General features: G+C 37.1%; 1 protein-coding gene across 1 annotated transcript in view; it reads left to right on the top strand.

Annotated features, from left to right (window-relative positions):
• Window positions 1–23,353, top strand: part of LOC129267077 (proprotein convertase subtilisin/kexin type 7-like) — a 30,014-nt gene that overhangs the window by 3,123 nt on the left and 3,538 nt on the right. Inside the window, exons 2-10 of the mRNA XM_064103710.1 lie at window positions 3,889–4,063; window positions 9,213–9,303; window positions 10,421–10,614; window positions 13,172–13,272; window positions 14,283–14,450; window positions 15,130–15,346; window positions 20,635–20,791; window positions 21,769–21,863; window positions 22,757–22,844. Coding sequence (XP_063959780.1) covers window positions 3,943–4,063; window positions 9,213–9,303; window positions 10,421–10,614; window positions 13,172–13,272; window positions 14,283–14,450; window positions 15,130–15,346; window positions 20,635–20,791; window positions 21,769–21,863; window positions 22,757–22,844 — 1,232 coding nt within the window. The 5' untranslated portion in view covers window positions 3,889–3,942. The remainder of the gene's footprint in view (window positions 1–3,888; window positions 4,064–9,212; window positions 9,304–10,420; window positions 10,615–13,171; window positions 13,273–14,282; window positions 14,451–15,129; window positions 15,347–20,634; window positions 20,792–21,768; window positions 21,864–22,756; window positions 22,845–23,353) is intronic.

Below are 23,353 nucleotides of genomic sequence, written 5' to 3'. Positions count from 1 at the left end.
TTTGGCGGTGTGAAAGCAAACTACATGTACGCGTAATATCCCCGAAAGAAAATACCCGATAAATAGTAGGTACTTGGCGAAATTACGAGAACCTTCGCGGGGATTTTTCCAAGGTCGTGGGTATTTTGGCGGTCTGAAAGCAAATTACGGGAACTTTTAGCCCAGCGTGTCGTTGGGTGCGGCGCCGTGCATGGGTTGCTGCTAGTGATTTTGAATTTCGCGCCTTGCTGCTTATCAGACCATACTGCGCATGCTCGTAACTTCAGGAACTTAACCCGAAGGGTATGTTTCAGGGCGGTGTGAATGCAGGAATAATTAATGGGTATTTTTCAGCCTAAAGAAGTTCTCGTAATTTAACGGGGATTCTTGTGATCGAGGCGGTTTGAAACCACCTAATGAGAGGCATTATCAGTTTCCTTGTGCATTATCAATTTGAAATAAAAACAATTCTGCTGCTGTTTAGCAATTGATGCCAAATTGGCAATGGTAGTCTTTTTTCCTCAAATTGGGACAGCTGGCTAATTGTATTAGCTTACATGTTTAATAAACCTGTCAGTAATTTAATACCATAGATAAAAAAAAAAGAAATGGGGATAGGAATAATCTTTATCTACTTGCCACTTTTTTGCAGTCTCTGAAAATTTCCTGAGCTACATGTACACATACATGTATGTACATTACAAGGAGGGGGGGGGGGGACATTTTGTTTAAAAAAATATAAATAATTCAGTAGGTAAAAACATATAATATTTTTTCATAGTCATTAGAAATGTAGTTTATAATTTTTGGCCATTTACATGTACATCATCTCCATATACAGTATGTATAACATGTAGGTCACAGGTATTTTGATAAAGATCTCTCTAATAATGCCTATTTTAGTATTTCCTATGTTTTTTATTGGTTTTAGCATATGACACAAACTATCATACCGGTATGTGCCGATACAGTTATTTAGACCTCTATCCATGTAGGCCTTCAAAGGCTACACGTTGATATTACACTTTTCAGTCAGTGTAATGCACAATAGTTGATTGAAGGTAAAAAATTCATAGATGTTAAGCCACACGTCTTGGAAAAAAAATTGTGGTGTTGTTAACTTGTTATGCTAATAATTTCAAATTTCATTCGGTTTAACATACTATATCTCTGCTGAAATGAGAGATATTGTGATAAAATTGGTGTCATTTTAAAGCGGAATACGTACATGTATACTCTCTCATGTCTGAAAAAATGAGCACATGAAATCGTGACACCGCAATTGATAAAACGGAAAATGAAGCGGGTAGTGGAGGGGGGGGGGGGGAGGGAAGCGGTACACACAAGTCTATGGGAAAGTCACGTTTCATATTTCAAACGTGGATAACTTTGGTATACAGGGGGCTACCCTGGTACGAACAGTATTTGTCTTGAACAGTAAATTCACATCAGACTGCGAAAGGGATTTTGGCCCCTATTTGGCAAAGGCCCCTTTCTGTAATTTTCTGCTCTGTGCCTTTTCCAAGCCTTAAACCCGCCTGGAGCTTTGAAAGTAGCATTGAAAAAGTGTGGATATTTTTTTGCCTTGACCAGGCTATCAGTAATAATTTTTTAATTGCAACTTTCACGCAGACTATGCATGGGCTAGTATAGTCTATTCACTAGTTTCACTGAGGTCATGAATTTCTCACCCTAAAGAAACTCATCCCACTGAATGCCACTGGGATTAATTTCCTAATTTGTCAAGTAAATATTCAGTCCTTCCTACTTTCTTATTTACCCAAGCTGCTCCATGTATCTACAGTGTTTGTTTACGAATGCATCTGTTTTGATTCACTCCTCATGTACTTGCCAAGTTCTAAAAATAAAAAAAGAACAAACAGATTCACTTTCTCAAATATTGACTTTCACAATAAGCCCTCAAGGCATATGTGCGAGAACATCTACTGTGTACAGTACATTATATGGTTTGTAAGTACATGTATGTGCATTTGTCTCAGATACCTTTCTTTAAAATATTTTATTCTCTCATTCTTTCGTTGTCTTTTCCCCTTTGTTTGGTTGTTTCTCTTTCTGTATTTCTCTCCATCTTTCTTTGTATTCCCTTTTCTTTCTTTCTTTCTTTCTTTCTTTCTTTCTTTCTTTCTTTCTTTCTTTCTTTCTTTCTTTCTTTCTTTCTTTCTTTCTTTCTTTCTTTCTTTCTTTCTTTCTTTCTTTCTTTCTTTCTTTCTTTCTTTCTTTCTTTCTTTCTTTCTTTCTTTCTTTCTTTCTTTCTTTCTTTCTTTCTTTCTGTCTGTCTGTCTGTCTGTCTGTCTTCCCTTTCTTTGATTTTGATATATATATTTCTCCCTCTTTTTTCCCTACTCAGTCTCCTTTATCTAATTTCTTTGAATATTCATTCATGTTTAATGCAGAATCTATTATACATTGTACACACATCTACATTTAGCTAATCTCGTTGGGTCACATAATATTTGATAATGATAAGGTATTGACAATGAAGCCCTTTAAAAACATCAATATAGAAATTAGAAAGTTAGAAAATAAAAAATAAATGGAATAAAAATTGATTAATCATGAAAACATGAATCTTAATTATATGAAGGAATATAAAAAGAATGCAAAGATGAAAAATGAACAAATTGTTTGACAATGAAAGCCCTACATGAGCATCCCTGAGGACTGTACTGTACCTCATCAATTCTGGAACTTTTCTTTTGGTCTGTATTTTTGTTTCTTTAAATAATTGAAAGAATTCTTTGTATATTTCAAAATATACAGTCTTTATTTTTTTCAAATTGCTCTTATACTCTAATCTTTATAATGAGCTCAAACCTGATGAGCTTGTTGCATATATATATGTTTATATTTGACCTTGTCAAATTAATTGCTGTGAACTCAATATAAAGCCAGCCTTAGGAGAATGGAATTAAAAACACATTTCTAGTGAGAGGGGCACTAATTCTTTAGGAGTCAGGAACATGCAGAGAAGCTGATGTTACCATGGTAACTGGCAAGTGTGGAAATACACTCGATTAACTAGAGATGAGAGGATTTGCTAGGATGCAAGTTGTATGCACATGTACATCTAAAACAATGCAAAGTTCTACATCTAAAATGAAACAGCAGAATCACTATATTAGAAAATGCTATTAAACTGGCATGATTCATTTTGTTTTATAATAAAAGATGTTCATTTTGACTTGAATGTTTCATCTAAAATACTAAATTTTTATGAAGTATAAAATTGAATAGAAAATTATCAATGCATTACCAATTTGAGTATGTTTGAATTTGCCAGCGCCATTATGAGGCTGCGATGAATGCAAGGAATGCTCCCCAGGGAGTGGAAATTGTGCACTTTTCGTGCGGGATTGTAATGAATCCAATGACTGGGGTAATAATATGCTGTAGTTAACGCAATGTGAGCCGTTATGGGAAAGCGCTATAAAATTGAGCTAAATTATTATTATTAATCTTGACGTGTAAATATATAAACTTGTTTTTGCAGTGCGTTGAAGGTACAAATGGGTTAGATTTGAATTCAAATCAAATCACTGTTTAAAGTGCAAATTGGCCACATTCCATTGAAAAGTTTACTTTTATCATTGATTTTAATTATTATAACTTACACAAATAGATAGAAAATGACAAATGGGTGCCAATTTAGTAATGGGCAATTTAACCTGATTAATATTGTTATGCAGTGCCCTGAAGGTACATTTCCTGGGATTCAAATTCACATGTCAGCCCAGCCCCAAAATCAGTGTTTGAAAAGCAAATTGGCATCTCTTCATTAAACATTTACCTTTTCATTCCTTTTTTTAAATTATGAGAACGAATTAGGAAATGATAAATAATTGCCAATTTGAGGAGCAAGGCAGATTAAAATATAACTTGTTTTTGCAGTGCCCCGAAGGCAGTTGGGATCTGAACTCAAATGATGACAACCCCGCTCCCGAGATGAAGATCAAAGACGGCAAACAGACGCAGAATCGCCACGGAACGAGATGTGCCGGCGAGATTGCTGCTGTTCGTAACAACGTCTGCGGGGTCGGCGTTGCATTCAACTCAAAAGTTTCAGGTAAAAAAAAAACTTAAGTCTAATCCATAAAAGATGAATACGTGAGTATACTGCACATCACTATTGATCAGGGGGCCGTTTCATAAAGCTGTCTGTAAGGGCGACTTTAAGAACGACTGGTGATCTGTTCTTGTGACCAAAATGATATTCACCATTAAATGAACATTGGTGATTATTTAGCATGTGTGAAAGGTTCACCAGTCGTTCTTTACATGTAAGTCGCTCTTAACTTAATACGTGTACAAACAGCCAATATGAAACACCCACTAGATCGTCCACACACTAATTCATCATTGATGAGATAACATGGCTAACATGGTTAAAGCATGACTTCTAATCACTCTAACGTACATGTATCTCTTTGTGACCCCACTCCACCCCCCCCCACACACACACCCCCACCACTTCCCAAGACTTGATGGCCTGCCAAGAACATTGTCTGGGAGACTGCCATACTTTACTATACAGGTACATACATGTACATGTAACATTGTGGATAAATATTGTTATGTATTTTGATTGAATGACATGAAGAGGTGTAAAATTTGGGGGAAAAGGTTCAAAATGCACAAAATTTGTGCATTTTTAATAGTGAGTGCACATGTGTGCTGAATGAGTACACTGCGATACCCTTTTTGTCTCGCCTGCATAGCAGAGCGAGACTATAGGCGCCGCTTTTCCGACGGCGACGGCGGCGGCGTCAACATCAAATCTTAACCTAAGGTTAAGTTTTTGAATTACATCATAACTTAGAAAGCATATGGACCTAGTTCATGAAACTTGGACATAAGCTTAATCAAGTATTACTGAATATCCTGCCTGAGTTTCAGGTCACATGACCAAGGTCAAAGGTCATTTAGGGTCAATGAACTTAGACCATGTTGGGAGAATTATTTTCAAAATCTTAACCGAAGGTTAAGTTTTTGAAATGACATCATAACTTAGAAAGTATATGGACCTAGTTCATGAAACTTGGGCATAAGGTTAATCAAGTATTACTGAACATCCTGCTTGAGTTTCAGGTCACGTGACCAAGGTCAAAGGTAATTTAGGGTCAATGAACTTTGGTCAAGTTGGGGGTATTTGTTGAATTACTATCATAACTTTAAAAATTTATGGATCTATTTCATGAAACTTGGACATAAGGTTAATCAAGTATTAGTAAACATCCTGCTCGAGTTTCAGGTCACATGACCAAGGTCAAAGGTTATTTAGGGTCAATGAACTTTGGCCAAGTTGGGGGTATTTGTTGAATTACCATCATAACTTTGAAAATTTATGGATCTAGTTCATGAAACTTGGACATTAGGTTAATCAAGTACCACTGAATATCCTGTGCGAGTTTCAGGTCACATGACCATGGACAATGGTCATTTAAGGTCAATGAACTTTGGCCGTGTTGGGGATATTTGTTAAATTACCATCCTAACTCTGAAAGTTTATGGATCTAGTTCATAAAACTTGGACATAAGAGTAATCAAGTATCACTGAGCATCCTGTACGAGTTTCAGGTCACATGACCATGGTCAAAGGTCATTAAAGGTCAATGAACTTTGGCCGTGTTAGGGGTATTTGTTGAATTACCATCCTAACTCTGAAAGTTTATGGATCTAGTTCATACAACTTAAGATATAAGAGTAATCAAGTATCACTGAACATCCCCTGTGAGTTTCAGGTCACAAAACCAAGGTCAAAGGTCAGTTAAGGTCAATAAACTTAGGCCATGTTGGGGTAATTGTTGAATTGCCATCATAACTTTGAAAGTTTATGGATAGAGTGAATGAAATGTGGACATGGGTGTAGTTGACAAGTCTTAAGTCACCGTTCAAATGTCATTTATGGTCAATGAACGTGGTATTATGTCATTATATGAATGGTGTTTTTGTGAATGATTATTTAATAGTAGTTTTCAAAGTTAGCACTGCTGCTATATTAAATCGCGTAATGCAGGCGAGACTGCCAGAGGCGTTCCACTTGTTTACTCATTGATCGTTTAATTTGAAAACGTCAGTGGACAATTTTCTTATTTTCTGCATACAATTTTTCAGAGATGGGATGTTTGCTGTTTCAATGATTCACAATGGAGTGAATTCAATATTAGGGTAGTAATTGAGTATGCTGCAAAGTGACCCTACATCTGTTAAAATCACTTTTAATGTGTCCTTCCTGAGGTTCATTTTCGGAGCTCTCCAAGTAGTATCTAGATTGTATATGCCTATAATGAAGGAGAAAATGAGCCAGACACAGTGGCGCGAATTCACAAAGGTGGTTTTGAAAACCCACGGTTGAGTCCATGGTTTATGCAGATTTCTTGTATAAATTACGCTTATTTTACTGTGCATATATTAAAAAATGTCCAATGCTGATGCGCGCTTTTGTCACAGTGCGCCAAATTGACCCCTGTTTCCATGGTTAGATGCGCTATTTTATTCATGAGTCCACTGTTTGAAGAGCGGACTCACTAATTCAAAACAGTGGACTCATGAATAAAATAGCGTGGATAACCATGGCGACAGGCGTCAATTTGGCGCACTGTGATAAAATCGCGCATCAGCATTGGACATTTTATACACGCGCCCGATACGCGCTAAATTAAGCGTAATTTGTACAGGAAATCTGCATAAACCATGGATTCAACCGTGTGTTTTAAAAACCACCTTTGTGAATTCGGGCCACAATGTATGATATTGTGACACTGACACATACTGTACATGTACACTCTACCCCATACATGTACATGCATGTTACAACATCTACATGTACATGAACATGATCATGTACGTTGTAGATAGCATTGTAAATTGACCTCTCAAAAATGTCTCTTCAAATCACTTGTACACATATTTCCTTCCTGGGATAGATTTCCAGAGCGCTATTGCAAAATTGTATGTAGAGTACTTGTATTTTGAAATGGAAACTAAAAGAAGTGGAAATTGAACTCAAATTATATGATATTGTGACACATACATGTACATGTACAGTGTACCCTTACATCTAGTACATTGAATGCTCCTATTACAAGATGAACTCTGATAGTACATGTACATGTACATGTACCGCCCCTTTTTATTGCCTGTGACCGGATGTTCCATGAACATGTAGAAATTAATAATATCTGTTTGATAGGCAATTAGGCCTTGATCATTCAAGATAAATGTAGCGTGTGTTAATCATTATTCAATAGTGCAGTCAATCAATTGAGTATTCAGTATTAAACTTCTTTGTTTCGGCCCGGGTCAATCAATTTCCAAGCACCAATAAAAACTATTTTGTTAGCCTCAGAATGATGGTATGTAGGCCTCGGTGCCTTTGACCATTTTTTTTTGTTATGTCTTTTTTTTTCACTGATAAAAAATATATTCTGTGAATTTTACAACATGTGGTCTTTATCATAATTTTGAATTGAAATGTTTGTTTTCCTTCAAATTTCATTTTACTTTACATTATCATTTCATTTATAAATATCAATATCAGCAACTACAGTACTGTAAATCAGGGATGCCACTTTTCCGTATTTATACGGAATTCCGTCTTTTTCCCTGTTGTCCGTCGTATTTCCGTATTTCCGACTTTTCCTGTTTTCTGTGTACAAAAAAAAAGTCGGAAAATCCTCCCTTTTCCTCCCCCCTAGCTCTCTCTCGATTGCGATGTATGACGATCGACCGAGTGAAAGATATTTCTCCGAGATATTTGCTTTTATACAGTACACAATTTATAAACGCGCGCACTGCCCACTACGTTCATTGAGTTATGCTTTTATCAAGGCTTTCCGATTGGAATCCTTGATATCCTGCCCAATCAATGTGAGCGAACGCACGCACATAGACAAGCGCAAAGCAGCGGCATGAATCGCGATATAATAGCGACTGGTAAATACGTCTGTAAAGATGATGACGTCATCCAAGATGGCAACTTACGATGACCAACGAAAGGATCAAGGATGACTAAGTTTTGATCATAATTTGAAAGGAATTATCGGTAACTGCGGTCTAAGGTACGATGTTTCTGAATTTTATGTATCTTCTCGTGAATTTGGATGTGATTATTTTTTCATAATGTGACATTTTATGTACCAAAAACGATCCGAAAATCGGGTTTCCGCTGAATGTTCGATCTAACCTTACTGCTGCAGCTGATACGGTACGTAACCCAGGGAGCTCCGGCCCGCTTCCCGGGCCGGAGCTCCCTGGGACTGGGTTAGCTGATTGTCTCTATGCACGGGCCAACAACTCTTCAGTCTATGTATTGGTGAGTGGAGCCAACGCGGTTCAGCGGAACAACCAAAATACAGAGACTGAAGCTTTTAGTCTTGCGTTCTGTTACTTTAGAAACTCACACTACCATCAGTTTTTTTTTCAAATCTTGACTCCAAAGTCATCGATCACAACAAGATAAGAAGCCTCTTGCCCCCCCCCCCTAAATTTGAGGTGGGGGATCCCCCCCCCCCAAAAAAAAAAAAATGCTTGCTTGCTTGTCCAATTTTTTACCTGTGTCCATCCCAAAATTTAAGGTGGTCCCCCCCCTAAATTTTGGGGCTTCCGCCGCCAATGCCCCAATTCACTGATCTTGGACACTCCCTGCCCGCAATAAGTTTCAGTATTTTTGGAGGACACCTAGTGGCATCCCTGTGTAAATGAAGTCTGATTATTTATTGCAATTGTGTAATAAGTTCAGTGCAAAAATTTGGGGAATATAATAATGAGAGTAAGCAAGTACTGCATTGTGGATGAATCCTTTTAATAAGTCATTGCTTGTCCCCCCCCCCCCCCCGCAAATGAAACAAACTGTACATGTATCTCAATTTAAAATTTTAACACTCTATTCACCAATCTTCACTTGTGTATGTAGGCTATTATTAATGCTGACTGTTCAGATACATGTAGTATGAATTTCTTTGAATCAGGCAACAAATATATTTTTTTTTTCGGGGGGGGGGAAACTTTTCAAAACTTACCGCCTAAATTTGCAACATCGGATATTAAAGCTTTCCTTGGATTTTCCATGGCTCCCTTTTGAGTTCCCAGGGATGAAATCGCTCTGAGCCCTTGTGTCATATTTCCCCTGCTTTGAATAACCAGGAAATTTTGCACTATTTTAGGAAATCAATCAGTTTGTTAGGAATAATTTTCTTCTTATGATTCTTTACCAGGTATTCGACTACTAGACGGTCCAATGACTGATAGCCTAGAAGCCACTGCTTTCAACAAATTTATGTACATTAATGATATCTATAGTTGCAGGTAAGTGTCTTGTTTTTAAATTTCCTTGCCCCTCTTCCTGCTTTTATTACATGATTTCATTATCAGCTGTTTTCTGCTTTCCTGATCTATTCCCAGATCATTTTAAAAGCCACTGTTCTCTTTGATTCTCTTCCTTTTTAAATCTTCATCTGCTCTCCCCCTTTACTTTCTCTGTAATTGCCTCTTTTTCTTCATCTATCCATCCGTCTGTCTGTCCGTCAGTCTGTCCGTCCGTCCATCCATCCATCCTCCCTTCCTTTCTTCCACATGTATGTACATGTATGCAACAAATTTTCAAATATTAAATCTTTATCTATATATTGATCAATCTTTTTATCTATCCCCAGATTTATACATGTACATGTTTATGGTCCATCTACATGTACCCATCTATTAATTGATCTATATCTTGTATATTGATTCAACTCTCTCACTTTCCTTCTACAGCAAGGATTCCCCTGGTATAGCCTCACAATTCGCTCCACATTTTATTTTTTATGATTGCTATGTACATGTACATAAAATTTATTTTGTGTACATAACAATTTTATTGTTTTTTATAGGACTATATAGAACATAGTTGAAAGCTGTTCACTTACAACCAGAAATGCTAATCAAATTTGATTTATGTTAAATTTGTCCCTGTCCTATAAATTTACCGTTAAAAAATAAATCAATTTGTTCCTCCCTGTACTCCTCCATCATACCTTTCCTTCTTCTTTCTCTCTCTCACTCTCTTCCCATATTATTCTTATCAAAACATATTTAAAAGGTCCAGTGGTTAGAGCATTGAACTCATAATCGCAAGGTTGTGAGTTCAAATCCCTACTCTGCCATTGTCTCCACTTTGATAAAAAGGCCCAAGAGTGATATCTGTCGTCTATAAGGTCAGCCACTATGACTGATTATTAAACCTAGACGTAAAATGTTTCCTATGTAATTGGTTATATACCAGCTTGGCCTTTACCAGCAAAACGCTGTCCTGCCGAGTTCCTACGGGAGTTACCATATAAAGCAGAAACAGAAACAGAAAAGAATCTGTCAGCTCAAAAGGATTATTTCTATTTCACTACATCGATCATTTATCTAATATAAATATTATCTCTTGTTTCCATAGTTGGGGTCCAGATGATGATGGAAAGACGGTCGATGGCCCACACACCCTGGCCAAGGCGGCTCTTCAACATGGCGTCACCTACGGGAGGAGAGGGCGGGGCAGTATATTTGTGGTTGCTAGCGGCAACGGGGGCAAGAACGGGGACAACTGCAACTATGATGGCTATGCAAATTCAATGTATACTGTTACAATAGGTAAGGTGGCAGATAAATGCAAATCTTAATAAAATTCAATACAGTAAATGCAGTTGGGTCCTCCTTACAATAAATTAATTTCATTTCCCCATTGGATTTCCATAGTCTTTATCCTGGGCTCTGTTTTGACATAAAATATGCAATTGATTTTATGATTAAAGGTAAAATAAAGTAGTTGCAGCAAATAACTATTTCCTGAGATTGTCTATAAAATCAAGGTTAAATGCCACAATATTATCATAGACTATAGATCTGGTATATTGAAATCAACTTTTGTGAAATTATGAACTCTTAACTGAAAACTGATAATTCCAATGATCACTATAAACACAAAAAGGCATATGTGGGACAGTGTATCAATATTGTTTGGAAAAATAACCGACATTTTGTAGAATTCCGTGCTTATTTTGCTTATTTCTCAGCAATTACACATTTTTCTATAGCAATTTGGTACATATTTTTTAAATCTAATATACAGACACTTGGGTGGTCATTTTATTGGATTCTGTTCAAACTCATTTTGAGATTTTTACCACAACTGGTATTCATCTTTAAAAGGATAGTCCGAGCTGAAAATATAAAGAGTAAAATTCACAGAGCAAAATGCTGAAAATTTCATCAAAATCGGATAACAAATAACAAAGTTATTGAATTTTAAAGTTTATAAATATTTTGTATAAAACAGTTATATGCACATTGTCATGAATATTCATTGGGTGGGCTGATGATGTCATATCCCCACTTTCCTTTGTCTTATGTTATTACATAAATGTTTCATTTTTTTCATACATGTGTCAATGATGTGTCTCCATTATGGTGAAATAGGTTGCAGCAATAAATGCACTTGATCAGTTGTCAATCCAATTGTTTTAGTTCTTGGTAGAAAATTTTTGAATAAACCCACTGTATATGACAGGGTATTTCATGAAACAAGACCCAAGTAAATTTACGATCGATATACTACATATGATGGTATCTTTGATACGTCAATTACCATACACGTACATCTTTGAATATCACACATGAACCTTATAAGGGTATTTGATATGCAGTATGTATTTAGATTACAATGCAAATATCGAGATAGGATCCAAATTTGTTTGATATCTTGTCAGGCTACATGTTGACCTGGATAAGAATATGGGAGGTGATATGGGTCCCGTATCACAAACATTAGCGATTAACCGTACATGTGATTTTTACGATTAATTGTACATTGTAGTCAATGCAATCAGTTGTAAAATCAATATTCTATTATGATTACTAAGCTTTGTGTTACAAGCCAGTTGTCTGTTTTGTATCATCTGCCTCCTCCTAGCCAAAGAAGAGGATCCTAACAGAATAAAGTAAAAGGGGGAATAAGTGCAGAAAGTACATACTTTTTATCTGAAAGCAAAGGTCTTTGCATGTAATGATATACTGCTGTGTAATACTGTGTTGACAAGGATATGGTATCTTTAAAGTTTAATAAAGGGGTGTTTGATTATACAAACAATTACAAGCATTTAATTGCATTTCAACTGTACTAAAGTAGCTGCAGTGTAAAAGTGTAGTGGTTTCACGGTACACCATGTATTCTTTCATGGGCATTGCACTTTGTATGAAATGATACTTGGAGATAGTTTCACAAGTAATTGGCCTGTGATTTGCGTTGAAAACTGTTATAAGCAACTGAAATCCTTGCATTTGATTGGTTGTCAACAAATTTTCCAGTGAACATGACTGACAAAGCATTTCCTGAAATGCTATTCTGTTACATTTGAAACAAATTGTGCTATTAAAAACTTGATATTGTTTGAACTTTAAGGATTTAACTTATGTGATGTCATTGTATGCAAATTGATTTGATTTGATTTATTTATTTCCGTTTCACAATTGTACATAATATGATAAACATAACATAACAAGGTCGAAAATACTACAAGACAAAATATAATATATATTACATAATCATAGATTTAAGGAACACAATTCATTAAATAAAGATATCTCAAATGACATTTGTATTTAAAAGTAAAACGGAGGGACTTACCGAAAAAAAAGCAAAGCTTGTACAAGAGACAAGCCCCTATCTTAGTTACATTACAAAATTAAACAAATAAATATTGGGTCTTAATAATAATTTTGTTTAAAAATAAATACAAACAATTTTTGTGCACTTGACAAAAACGTAACTGATGGATCGTGTGAGAAAAAAATTACGTTTTACAATATTATAAGATGATCATGATTAGCATTGGATTGATAAAAAATGACCCAACCCTAACACCAAAAGGTTAACACCAACACTAGCACTGCAATCGAAATCATCCAGTGTTACTTTGTCTCTAATGCAGGTGCTGTAGATGGTAAGGGCTAGATGCCTTTCGGATACATATAAATTGTTTTTGTTCAGTGACCCTTCACTAACACCACAAGGTCGCCCCAAGCTTTGAATGTCATAACACCAACACCAAAATGTCAACACTGAACTATAAATCAGACAATGTGATAACACCAACACTAAAGGTCAACACCGAACTTGAATTCATCCAGTGTTACTTTGTCTCCAATACAGGTGCTGTAGATGAGAAGGGTCAGATGCCTTTCTACGCTGAGGAATGCGCTTCTCTCTTTGCCGTCACCTTCAGCAGCGGGTCACGTCCGCAAAGAAACATTGTAAGTTTGCATCAACCCGTTCTTCACTCCTCTCATTTGTGGAAGGAAGTCATGCCACCCCCTTCATTTGTAAGCGTCATGTTGTGGCCATGTAATGTAGCTGAAATTATTTGAAAAAAAAAACAACGTTTGAAGGGGATCTTTTTACCAAAAACATTTGGCTGAATAAAATTAAAAAGCATTTGAAAACTTAACATTGTTTCTTGTTTTTGCTTTTCCTGCAATATGACCTTTCTGGTTGTGGAACACACAACACACCCCTATTATGGAACGAACTCTCCCAATTGCTCACATCTGACTGGCTATCAGGCCCCGGAATGAACTGTACAAACAGTCTATGGATGATGCTGTATTTTCAAATATCCTATCATAGGCTGTATAAAATACCCCTAATGTTGAATGAACCATCCCACCACGGATTGGAAATATTGTATGGGATCATATTGTATTTTCAATTGTACTGTATTAAATATAATGGAACTCTCCCATTTGCTCATGTCTGATGAGCTATCACTGAGCGCTTGAAGGCTGATTGAGCTACAGCTGGGGTAATAATGTCCAAGTCCTTTGGAAGCGTATAGAGACATTATTCATAATGTGTATGTAACTATTATCATTATTATTATTAAGCCCAGGAATCAGCCATACCAATGTTCTATGGATGATACTGTATTTTTCAATTATACTGTCATATTTTGTACAAAACATGCACCCCTAATACAGAATGAACTCTCTGACCAGGGGCCCGTTGCAGAAAGAGTTGCAATCAATCGCTACTCTAAAAATAATGCGCAACTTGATTTTCAACCAATCAACAGCACGCATTTGGGACTTGCGATTGATTTTTTGACTTGCGTTTAAACAGAACTCTTTCTGCAATGGGCCCCTGTTCATCACTGATTGTACACTAGGCACAGGGATGGGCTGTACCAATACTGCGTAGGATCATATGGTACTTAGAAAATATCTTGTATAAAACACCCCTAATACTGAATGAACTCTCCCACCAGGTCACCACCGATTGGACACTAGGCCCAGGGACGGGCTGTACCAATACTCATACGGGTACATCAGCTGCTGCTCCACTAGCTGCAGGGATGATAAGCCTAATGTTAGAAGCTAAACCTTGTCTTTCATGGAGGGATGTCCAGCATATCATAGTCTACTCTGCCTCGAAGGTGAGTCTGCGGAATTTTACGAACTAATCACAAAACTTATGCTAAAGATCAAAGCTTCATTTTTTCTAAAATTTTAATTCTTTGTTTTTAAGAGTTTAATAAAAAATAAAATTATGTGTTCTTTGGTGACTGACATGTCCAAAACATACATGTATGATAAAGCAACTGTAAATCTTAAAAAATTGAAGAAAAACATGAGAGCAATTATGTATAAGTCACAGCATGGCTATGGTTGTTGTCTTCTCCTACTCCTCCCTCTTTTTCTCCTTCTCCTTCCTCCTCTTCTTCTTCCTCCTTCTCTTCCTCCTTTTCCTCTTCCTCGTCTTCCTTATTCCTCTTCTCGCTTCTTCCTCTTCTGCTCCTTCTTTCTCCTCTTCCTTATCATATTCATCATTTTAATATTCTTTTTATGATTCAGATTGATGAAAAGAAAGGGAGAAAAAAAAGGGGAGAAAAGAAAAGGGCCGGTTTCCACCAAAGCCAAAACATGGCTTTGTTGTTTTCCTCATCCCCTTCCTCCTCCCTTTCCCTCCCTCCTTCCGTCCCTCCTCATCTTCACTATCATGAATATTATTATAATTATCATCATCATCATCATCAATTTTATTATTTTCATTATCATTATTGTTGTTGTAGATGTGTAGTTACATGTATGATTATTATTGTTTTTTTCCTTCAGATTGATGAAAAGAAAGGAGAGTGGACCGTCAACGCCGCCGGTTTCCACCACAGCCACAAACACGGCTTTGGCGTCCTCAAAGCATGGCGTCTGGTCAACGCTGCCAAGGTCTGGCCCTCTGTTCCCTGGCTGACCTCTGTTGTCTCCCCCACCCTGAAGGTTCATAGGGTCATCCCCACCGTCCAGGCAGGTAGCCAGCTCACGGTCCAGTATGAAGGTGAGTGGATTGTAGAGATTATTCCTTCCTTCTTGAAATAAAAATAAATATATGTATAACAAAAGACTTAATAACACCCCCTATTACTATGAAAAAAAATAGTTCCACATTAGATAACACGAAAGGCTCACAACATTACATGAAATAAAGTTAACATGAAATGTACACTGTATATAAAAAAAACTTAACAACACCCCCATAATACTATTAAAGAAAACAGTTCAACATTACATAACATCAAATGCCTACAGCATGATATGATGCAGCATGACTTAATACAACACTCTACAATACAAGACTACTTAGCACTAAAACTCACTCCAACACAACATATTACATTGCAGTGCACTGCAATACAACACACTACAATACACCACAACATACTGCAATACAAGACCACACATACAGCTGCAACACATCATAACATACTACAGGGCATTGTAGCACAAGAGACCACTGGAAACAATCAGAGTTGAACTATAAAACAATTTTAAAAAAATGAAAAAAGAAGAAGAAACAAAGAAAGTGCCACCCTGGGTACAGGCAGTTCACACAAGACTAACCCAATCTGGACATAGAGGTCACTGTGCACTAAAGTGATTGGCATGTACTCGGTAAAATGGCCCTATTGGCTGACTAGCCAACAATGTGATTTGAAGCAGGAATTATCCTCCCCTCTTTTGCAATATAAGACATATTGTACATTGCTTAAAATCTCTGCTTACTACATGAACATATATGTATAATAGATGACTCTCTCCATCTTTTCCTCTCCCCCCACCCCACCCTACTCCTCATAGTCCCGACCCTCATTCATGGATCAATGACAATACGCTTCTGGTTGATATGCTTACTATGTGTGCTATCTAAAGTGTTTCTGGCACCCAGTCATAATACATGTACATGTAACTGGATTTGATCCAAAACCGGATAATAGAGCTTTCATAGTCTGCTATAAAGCGTGCCGTGCCAACTCATTTCACACACACACAAGGGATCATCCAGTTGGCTTGGATTCCACCCAAGTTAATGTGATCGGTATTTATACATTTGGCAATAAATCAAGGTTAATGAACAATGCAGGTGTGTATTGTATTAATTGGAAGATATCAAAATCATTTTTCTTTCAATACCTCTCAATATGTTTGCTGTATTTGTATCACTGTAATGTTTTTGTCTTGGATCCCCCTGCTTTTCAAGCCTGTGGCTTTCCTACATGTAGGGTGTTTGTTTCTAACATTTTACTATGTATATATCTACTCATGTGATTTTTTACCTAATAAATAAATTGAATTGAATTGAATATTATAAACCAGATAGCATTAATGTAATTAATTTTTTGCCATAGTGTTACCTATTTGTACACTTTAATATTTTTTCTTTCACTCTCGATGTACAGGTATGAGATAAATATTACGGCGTCATATGTTTAATATGTTTGCTTCAAGACAGCATCACTTTCTATGTGCGGGCTGTACTGTGTACATGCTTTGGTTTATTTTCAATTGGTCTAATCCCAATTCATCCAATTACCAACTCGTCTACTGTCATTTGGTCTACCATCATTTCGTCCACTCCCACATGGTCTAACTTCCTTTTTGTCCGCTCATCATTATGTCTAATAATCAGTTGGTCCGATAGCCATTTAGTCCATATACCATTTGGTCTAATTGGACTGTGTTAATTGGGCAAAGTGAATGAAAATAAAATGGGTATTAGATCAACTGGTTACGAGACGAAATGGTCATAGATGAAATGACGATTAAACAAAGTAATGATTGGACCAAATGTTTACTGGACTAAATGGTTGTTAGCCGAAATGTTGATGGAAGAAATGGCATTAGACTAAATGAAGGTAGACCATGTGATGAGTAGACGAGTTGGCAATAGATGAATTGGCAATTCACCCATGCTTGCATCAGACACACATGTTGTATTGTAATTGCATTTTCTCTTTAATACGATTGATTTTCACAAAATATGACATGGAGTTGATTTCAAATGCTGCAATTCGCTTCATTGTGCCAATAGTAGTGCTGTAGCCGAACCGCCGAACCGAACGGTAGTTCGCCGAACATGGCACTTCCGAACCAAACACTAAGACTTGGTTCGGAAGTTCGGCAAAAAAAAAAAAAACGGCTTTCAGCTAATAAATTTATAAGTTTACACCCTTTCTAATCATTATATTTGCGCATTCTCTATTTAATCTTCTTTGCAATTGTAGTATGCGCTTATTTTGCGGTTACTAGATTTTGTTTTCATTTTCATGTTGACATTGTGGTTTTTACGGCCCTGATTAAGAAAGGAGATCCGATGAATGATGTTGCGCGAGCTTGCGCTATAATCATTTTACTGGCTTTCATCATCTCTTGCTCTGTGGCCGAATCGCCGAAGCATGGTAAAGAAAACCAAAACTGTATGAGTGTTCATTGGTTAAATCTAATTATCTAAAATATTGTTGTTTTTAGGTGGTGAACAAGATTCTTGTTTGAAAGTATTTTGAATGAACGAGCTCAATAAACTGAAAGTGAAAGATGAAGTACCATTAATATTACGAATTACGATACGATGTGATTAAGATCGTAACTCGTGTATTGTTGCGGCGGAGAATAAAGATCTGATTGAGGTGATTGACATTATTATTGAGGTGTCGGCTCGCTACTGTCTAGTTTTCATGATTTTAGAGAGAAGTAAAGAGTTTTGAAAACGAGAGATCCAGTGAAAGTGGGAAATAAAGTGAGTGACTGTTAGAGATGGAAAGGAGAGACGCAAAACAAATAATATAGACATGAGATGAGGTGAAGTTATCTTTTTTTATTATTAACAATCAGATGAAAATAAAAATCAAACACTCATGAATGATTACGGTATAGCATATAGCAAGATCCCCTTCCCCTCGTTGACAAGTTGAATGAAGATAAAGCCATGCGGAAACATTCATCTCTTGGGGGAAAATGACCCCCAATCTTTACTTTTTTTTTCCTTTCTTATCAACTTCTCAAATTAACCATAAATAATTCGATGATCACTCTACTCCCCCTGTCCCATTACAGTCGTAAAACTTTGCATCCCACTTGGTCTGTATGTTCATGGTCGAATGAAATCTGACCAATGAAATCATAGAAATCTCGGAAATTGCTCTTCAATCAGTGAGCTGAGTTTCGCGAGCAGACAAAGCACGTGGCTGTATGTACCGATGCGACAATTAGCGACATGCGATTGGTGGTTTAGTTCACCCATCGAGCCAATTAGCGAAAGGCGCATTACATAAGCACGCTTTCTTCGACACGCCCCTGGCCCTACTATGCCTACAGTTCAGTGCACTGGCGCTGGCCGACGTAATTGCCAATCACGTTTGGCCGGACTGTATATATAAATATTCATGAGCTCAGAGTCCCGCTACAAGGGGACTGCATGCGCTGGCCTAGCTGGTACGAGTGCGAGCGCGAGCGTAGTTAATTTGGCAAGTATCCAAAGCTAAGTGTGGTCCAGGTATGGACGACTAGGAAGAGTCGCCATTTTAGAACTGTGAGTTACCCAATAAATCTGTCATCAGATAATCAAATTCGAGATAAAAGTTGATTCGTTGAGCGAGCTATAACTTTCATAGTTTCATGTCAAGATAGAGATAAAATGGTTTGATGTGACAGAGGTACACGCGAGCACATGCAGTCAATCAAGTACAAATTGTCTACCGGTACGCTATGTATATACCTGAATGAACTATAGCTTTATCAGTCTATCATTACCGAACCCCGAACCGAACCAATGTTCGGCAAATTTCTGCCGAACCTTGCCGAACCGAACCGAACCCGAACATGGCGCCTGACTTGCAGCACTAGCCAATAGGGTGAATCATCTGCACAAATTCATGAATCATAACAATACTTGAATGAATTAGCTTGATCAGTGTGAACTGTCATACTCACATTTCACTTTGAAAAGGGCAATTGCATGAACGCTAAACCGGAAAAGGCGTTATCTCATATTTGTGATCCATGCCAGATAATATAGCCTGCTGGCAAATATAGCAAATTGCATAAATTGAACTCATTTGTTATAACTGATAATGGTTCCATTCACATTTGTTCATTATTGAGTACCGCACTTTACTTTATAGAGCAGATTAGGGGTCCGCTTCATAAAACTGAAACAAACTTGCAATAAAAGTTTAACCCTAAATCTCCCGGGGTATTTTGATTCTTGTCATTCCGGGGGGGGGGGGGGGGGGGGGGGGGCATTATGGCCCCCCCCTTAAGATCTCAGCCGCGGATTGCGCGATCACAACAAAAATTTGCATGATGATAGAGAATGACGTAATCTACGCAGTTGCATTGGTAAATTTCACTGAATTCATATATTTTTATTTTACATGTACATGTATATGAATTAATTATGCTAATTTATTCATGAAATCATACTTTTTGCTCTGATTCACTAAATAAAGCCCCTAGAATGCTATTTTTAGGTGAAAATATTCTTTATAGCATTCCTAACAATTGTGAATGGAAAAAATTCCGGTACCAAGACCGATTTCTTATGTATTTATTGTTTTTTTTATTTCTTATGTATTTCTCTGTTTTTTTACTTTTTGTTTTTTATTGTTTTTTCGATGGAAATCGTTCCAGACTTCATTCTGATCATAAACAAGGCAAAATTAATTAAGTTTAATCAGTAAAAGTAGAAATAATGATACATTTATGAATTTTGGCTAAATACAAAATTTGCATTGGATTTGTACATGAAATCACGTTTATGAGCAATTTTGGGTCTGACATGCACTTACATAATGTTGCGTAATGTCGTAACCGCGTACCCGGGCTTCACAAATTTGGTCTCAAAATTTGCGCTTGACTTGAAAGTAAAAAGTCAGTGAGCGGCGAGGTCAAAAAAATTTGCGCAGCAGATATATCGCGAAAATTGTCGAGGGGGGGCCATTATGGCCGCCCCCCAAGAGAATTAGGGTTAAAGCTACTGAAATCCTTCAATCTGATTGGCTGATAGTAATGTTGTGCATATTAAAACAAGTCTTTATGAAATTGGGCCCTGTAGATAAGTTTAAATATCTAATGTTACAACAATGGTTAAAATACTGATGACATTTTGTTTTGAACAAAATATTCCTTTTAATCAATTATCAATAGTGTACTGAAAAAAAATTGAATTAAATAAAATCATACTTGACAATTAGTTATAGGTCTATGTGCATATTTGGACTTGGGAATGCTTATTTATCTTTTTAAATTGATAATAATTTCAGTTTTTAATCTCTTCTCTCTTAATAACAGTGACCAATGCAACAGCCTTAGAAAACGAGCTTTCAACGTTGGAACATGTGTTAATTACTGTCTCTCTCTCACACACCATGAGGGGCAAGCTAAAGATAGAACTGATCTGCCCTTCTGGGACCAGGTCTGTCATTGGGGCTAGGAGAAAGAAAGACAAGTAAGTCCAGAACTCTCTTTATTTGCCCAATGGCTTCATACTCTAAGCTACAGATATTAAAACTAGTGTATCTAAGCTAAAGATAGAAATAGTCTTTCCTTTTGGGACCAGGTCTATTATTGGGGGTAGGAGAAAGAAAGGCAAGTAAGTCCCTGGGGCCCGTTGCAGAAAGAGTCATGCGCAACTTGATTTTCAACCAATCAACAGCGCATTTGGAACTTGCGATTGATTTTTTGACTTGCATTTAAACGCAACTCTTTCTGCAACGGACCCCAGAGCTCTCTTTCATTGGCCCATTTGGTCTGTATTTTTTTCTTTGTATTATAAAAGTAATGATAACAAATATTTAGTTCTTGTACAGCATATATGTTATCACCTTATGTATCTATGTGCCTTTAAAGGGGGGGGGGGGAATCACACCAGGTACTAATTTATCTCACCTAGGTTGAGTGCAGCAGTAGCACAATGTGGATCAGTTTCTTGCCAAAGGGAATCACGCCATAGCTGGGATTAATTTGGCATCTTAAGATTTGTGACTCCTTGCCGTCATTAAATGTGGGCAAATCGATTAATTTTTAAACATGAATGTGCTGGTATATTTTTTGTTGCAAATGGTGTATACTTGAAAAATTAATGATTTTCTATTGTTTTTTTCATCTTCTGTTAAATTCCATTTATACTCTGGTCAGTATACCTCTCTGATGGGTTTTCCTTTATGCAAATCCAGTTACTTCTTTGTTTTGTTTTTCTGATTAGTCAAGTGTTACATTAATCTATACCTACCACCTGTCAGTATAAATGATGTCATGTTTATATATTTTTTCTGTTTCCTTCAACTCTTCAATGTGTAAAGTTGGCATACAAAGAAACTTTTCCATAAATGTATAAACCACTGTAGACTAGAAAACACACTATTCTCCCTTCAGATGTCTCTATGTACAGATTTCATTGCATTTTGATATTTTCCCCCCTTACAGCTCTCGAGACGGTCTTCATGGCTGGACCTTCTCAACCGTCCGTTGCTGGGGTGAGGATCCCGTAGGCGACTGGCAACTTATCATTACAGATTTCAGTAAGTACCCGACCACAGATCACTGACCATTCCCCCCCCCCCTCTCACTCCACCCATACACCTACCCCATCTGCTGTCAGGAGATGATCCTGTAGGCAACTTGCAACTTATTATTACCAATTTCAGTAAGTTCCTCACCTTTCATTAATCACTGACCACTCCACCAATACCCCTACCCCATCCGTTGTTGGGTTGTCGGGAGATGTTCTTGTTGGCACTGACCATTCCACCAATACACGTACCCGTTCTGTTATTGGGTTGACAAGAGATGTATTGTTGACACTGACCGTTCCATTGGGTTGACAAGAGATGTTATTGGGTTGACAAGAGATGTATTGTTGACACTGACCGTTCCACCAATACCCCTACCCCATCTGTTGCCGGGTTGTCGGGAGATATTCTTGTCGGCATCTGGCAACTCACTGATATTTTAACCATCCCCTTAACTCCATAATATTATTGAACACATTCATGAAGAATATTTGAATGTCTGATAGTTGTTACATGAAAAGTCCCATCATCAGCACAGTGTTTGTAGTACGCCCATCATACATGCACATCCTTATTGAATTAAATTAAAATTTGTTTATTTGTATTTATACTGCAATTATATGAATTTTCAATTTGTAAATCGTTTTGAAAAACAACAGCATCACCTCTAGTAAGTGAAGTTACAGGTGACTTGTTAATTGCACATTATTTCACATTGGTAGGACTGTCATATGCCAGTGGCTCTGTGTATCAATTCTGGTCTTACTGTGGTGAAATTCTGTGTATTCAATTCAATACTTCTTAGACAATGTTTTCATATTTCAGTTAATCCAAGAATTAAATTGCATATTTGGTAGCACTGTCTGAATAATGCTTATTGTGTTTTTCCCTCTTCTCCTTAGGTACTGTTGGTGGGGGTGTTTTAGAAGAGTGGACGCTGGCTCTCTATGGGTCTAATATGAAACCAGCGGATGTAGCAGAGAGAAAAATGTAATTATTACTTTTTTTGAAAAGTATTTCTCAATTTATGATGGGGGGGGGGGGGGTTCAAGAAGTTATCAGCTGAGATAATGAACTTCGATTCCTGATGCCGCTGTTACAGTTGTGTGCTATTGACATGGAAATAACCGGGGGGGGGGGGTAGTAAAATATTTCCATATATTTTCTGTTTTGTTATATTGATGATGATGATGGTGGTGATGGTGGTGATGGTGATGATGATGATGGTGATGGTGGTGATGGTGATCGTGATGATGATGGTGGTGATGGTGATCGTGATGATGATGATGATGGTGGTGATGGTGATCGTGATGATGGTGGTGATGGTGGTGATGGTGATGATGATGATGATGGTGATCGTGATGATGGTGATGATGATGAAGATGGTGATTATCATGATGATGGTTATGATGATGATGGTGATGATGACGATGATGATTATTATTATGATGATGATGATGATGGTGGTGGTTGTAATTGAGATGACATGATGATGCTGA

This window comes from Lytechinus pictus, chromosome 8 (genome assembly GCF_037042905.1).
Source record: "Lytechinus pictus isolate F3 Inbred chromosome 8, Lp3.0, whole genome shotgun sequence".
Lineage (NCBI taxonomy): Eukaryota > Metazoa > Echinodermata > Echinoidea > Temnopleuroida > Toxopneustidae > Lytechinus > Lytechinus pictus.
This window is presented reverse-complemented; position numbering and strand designations above follow the sequence as displayed.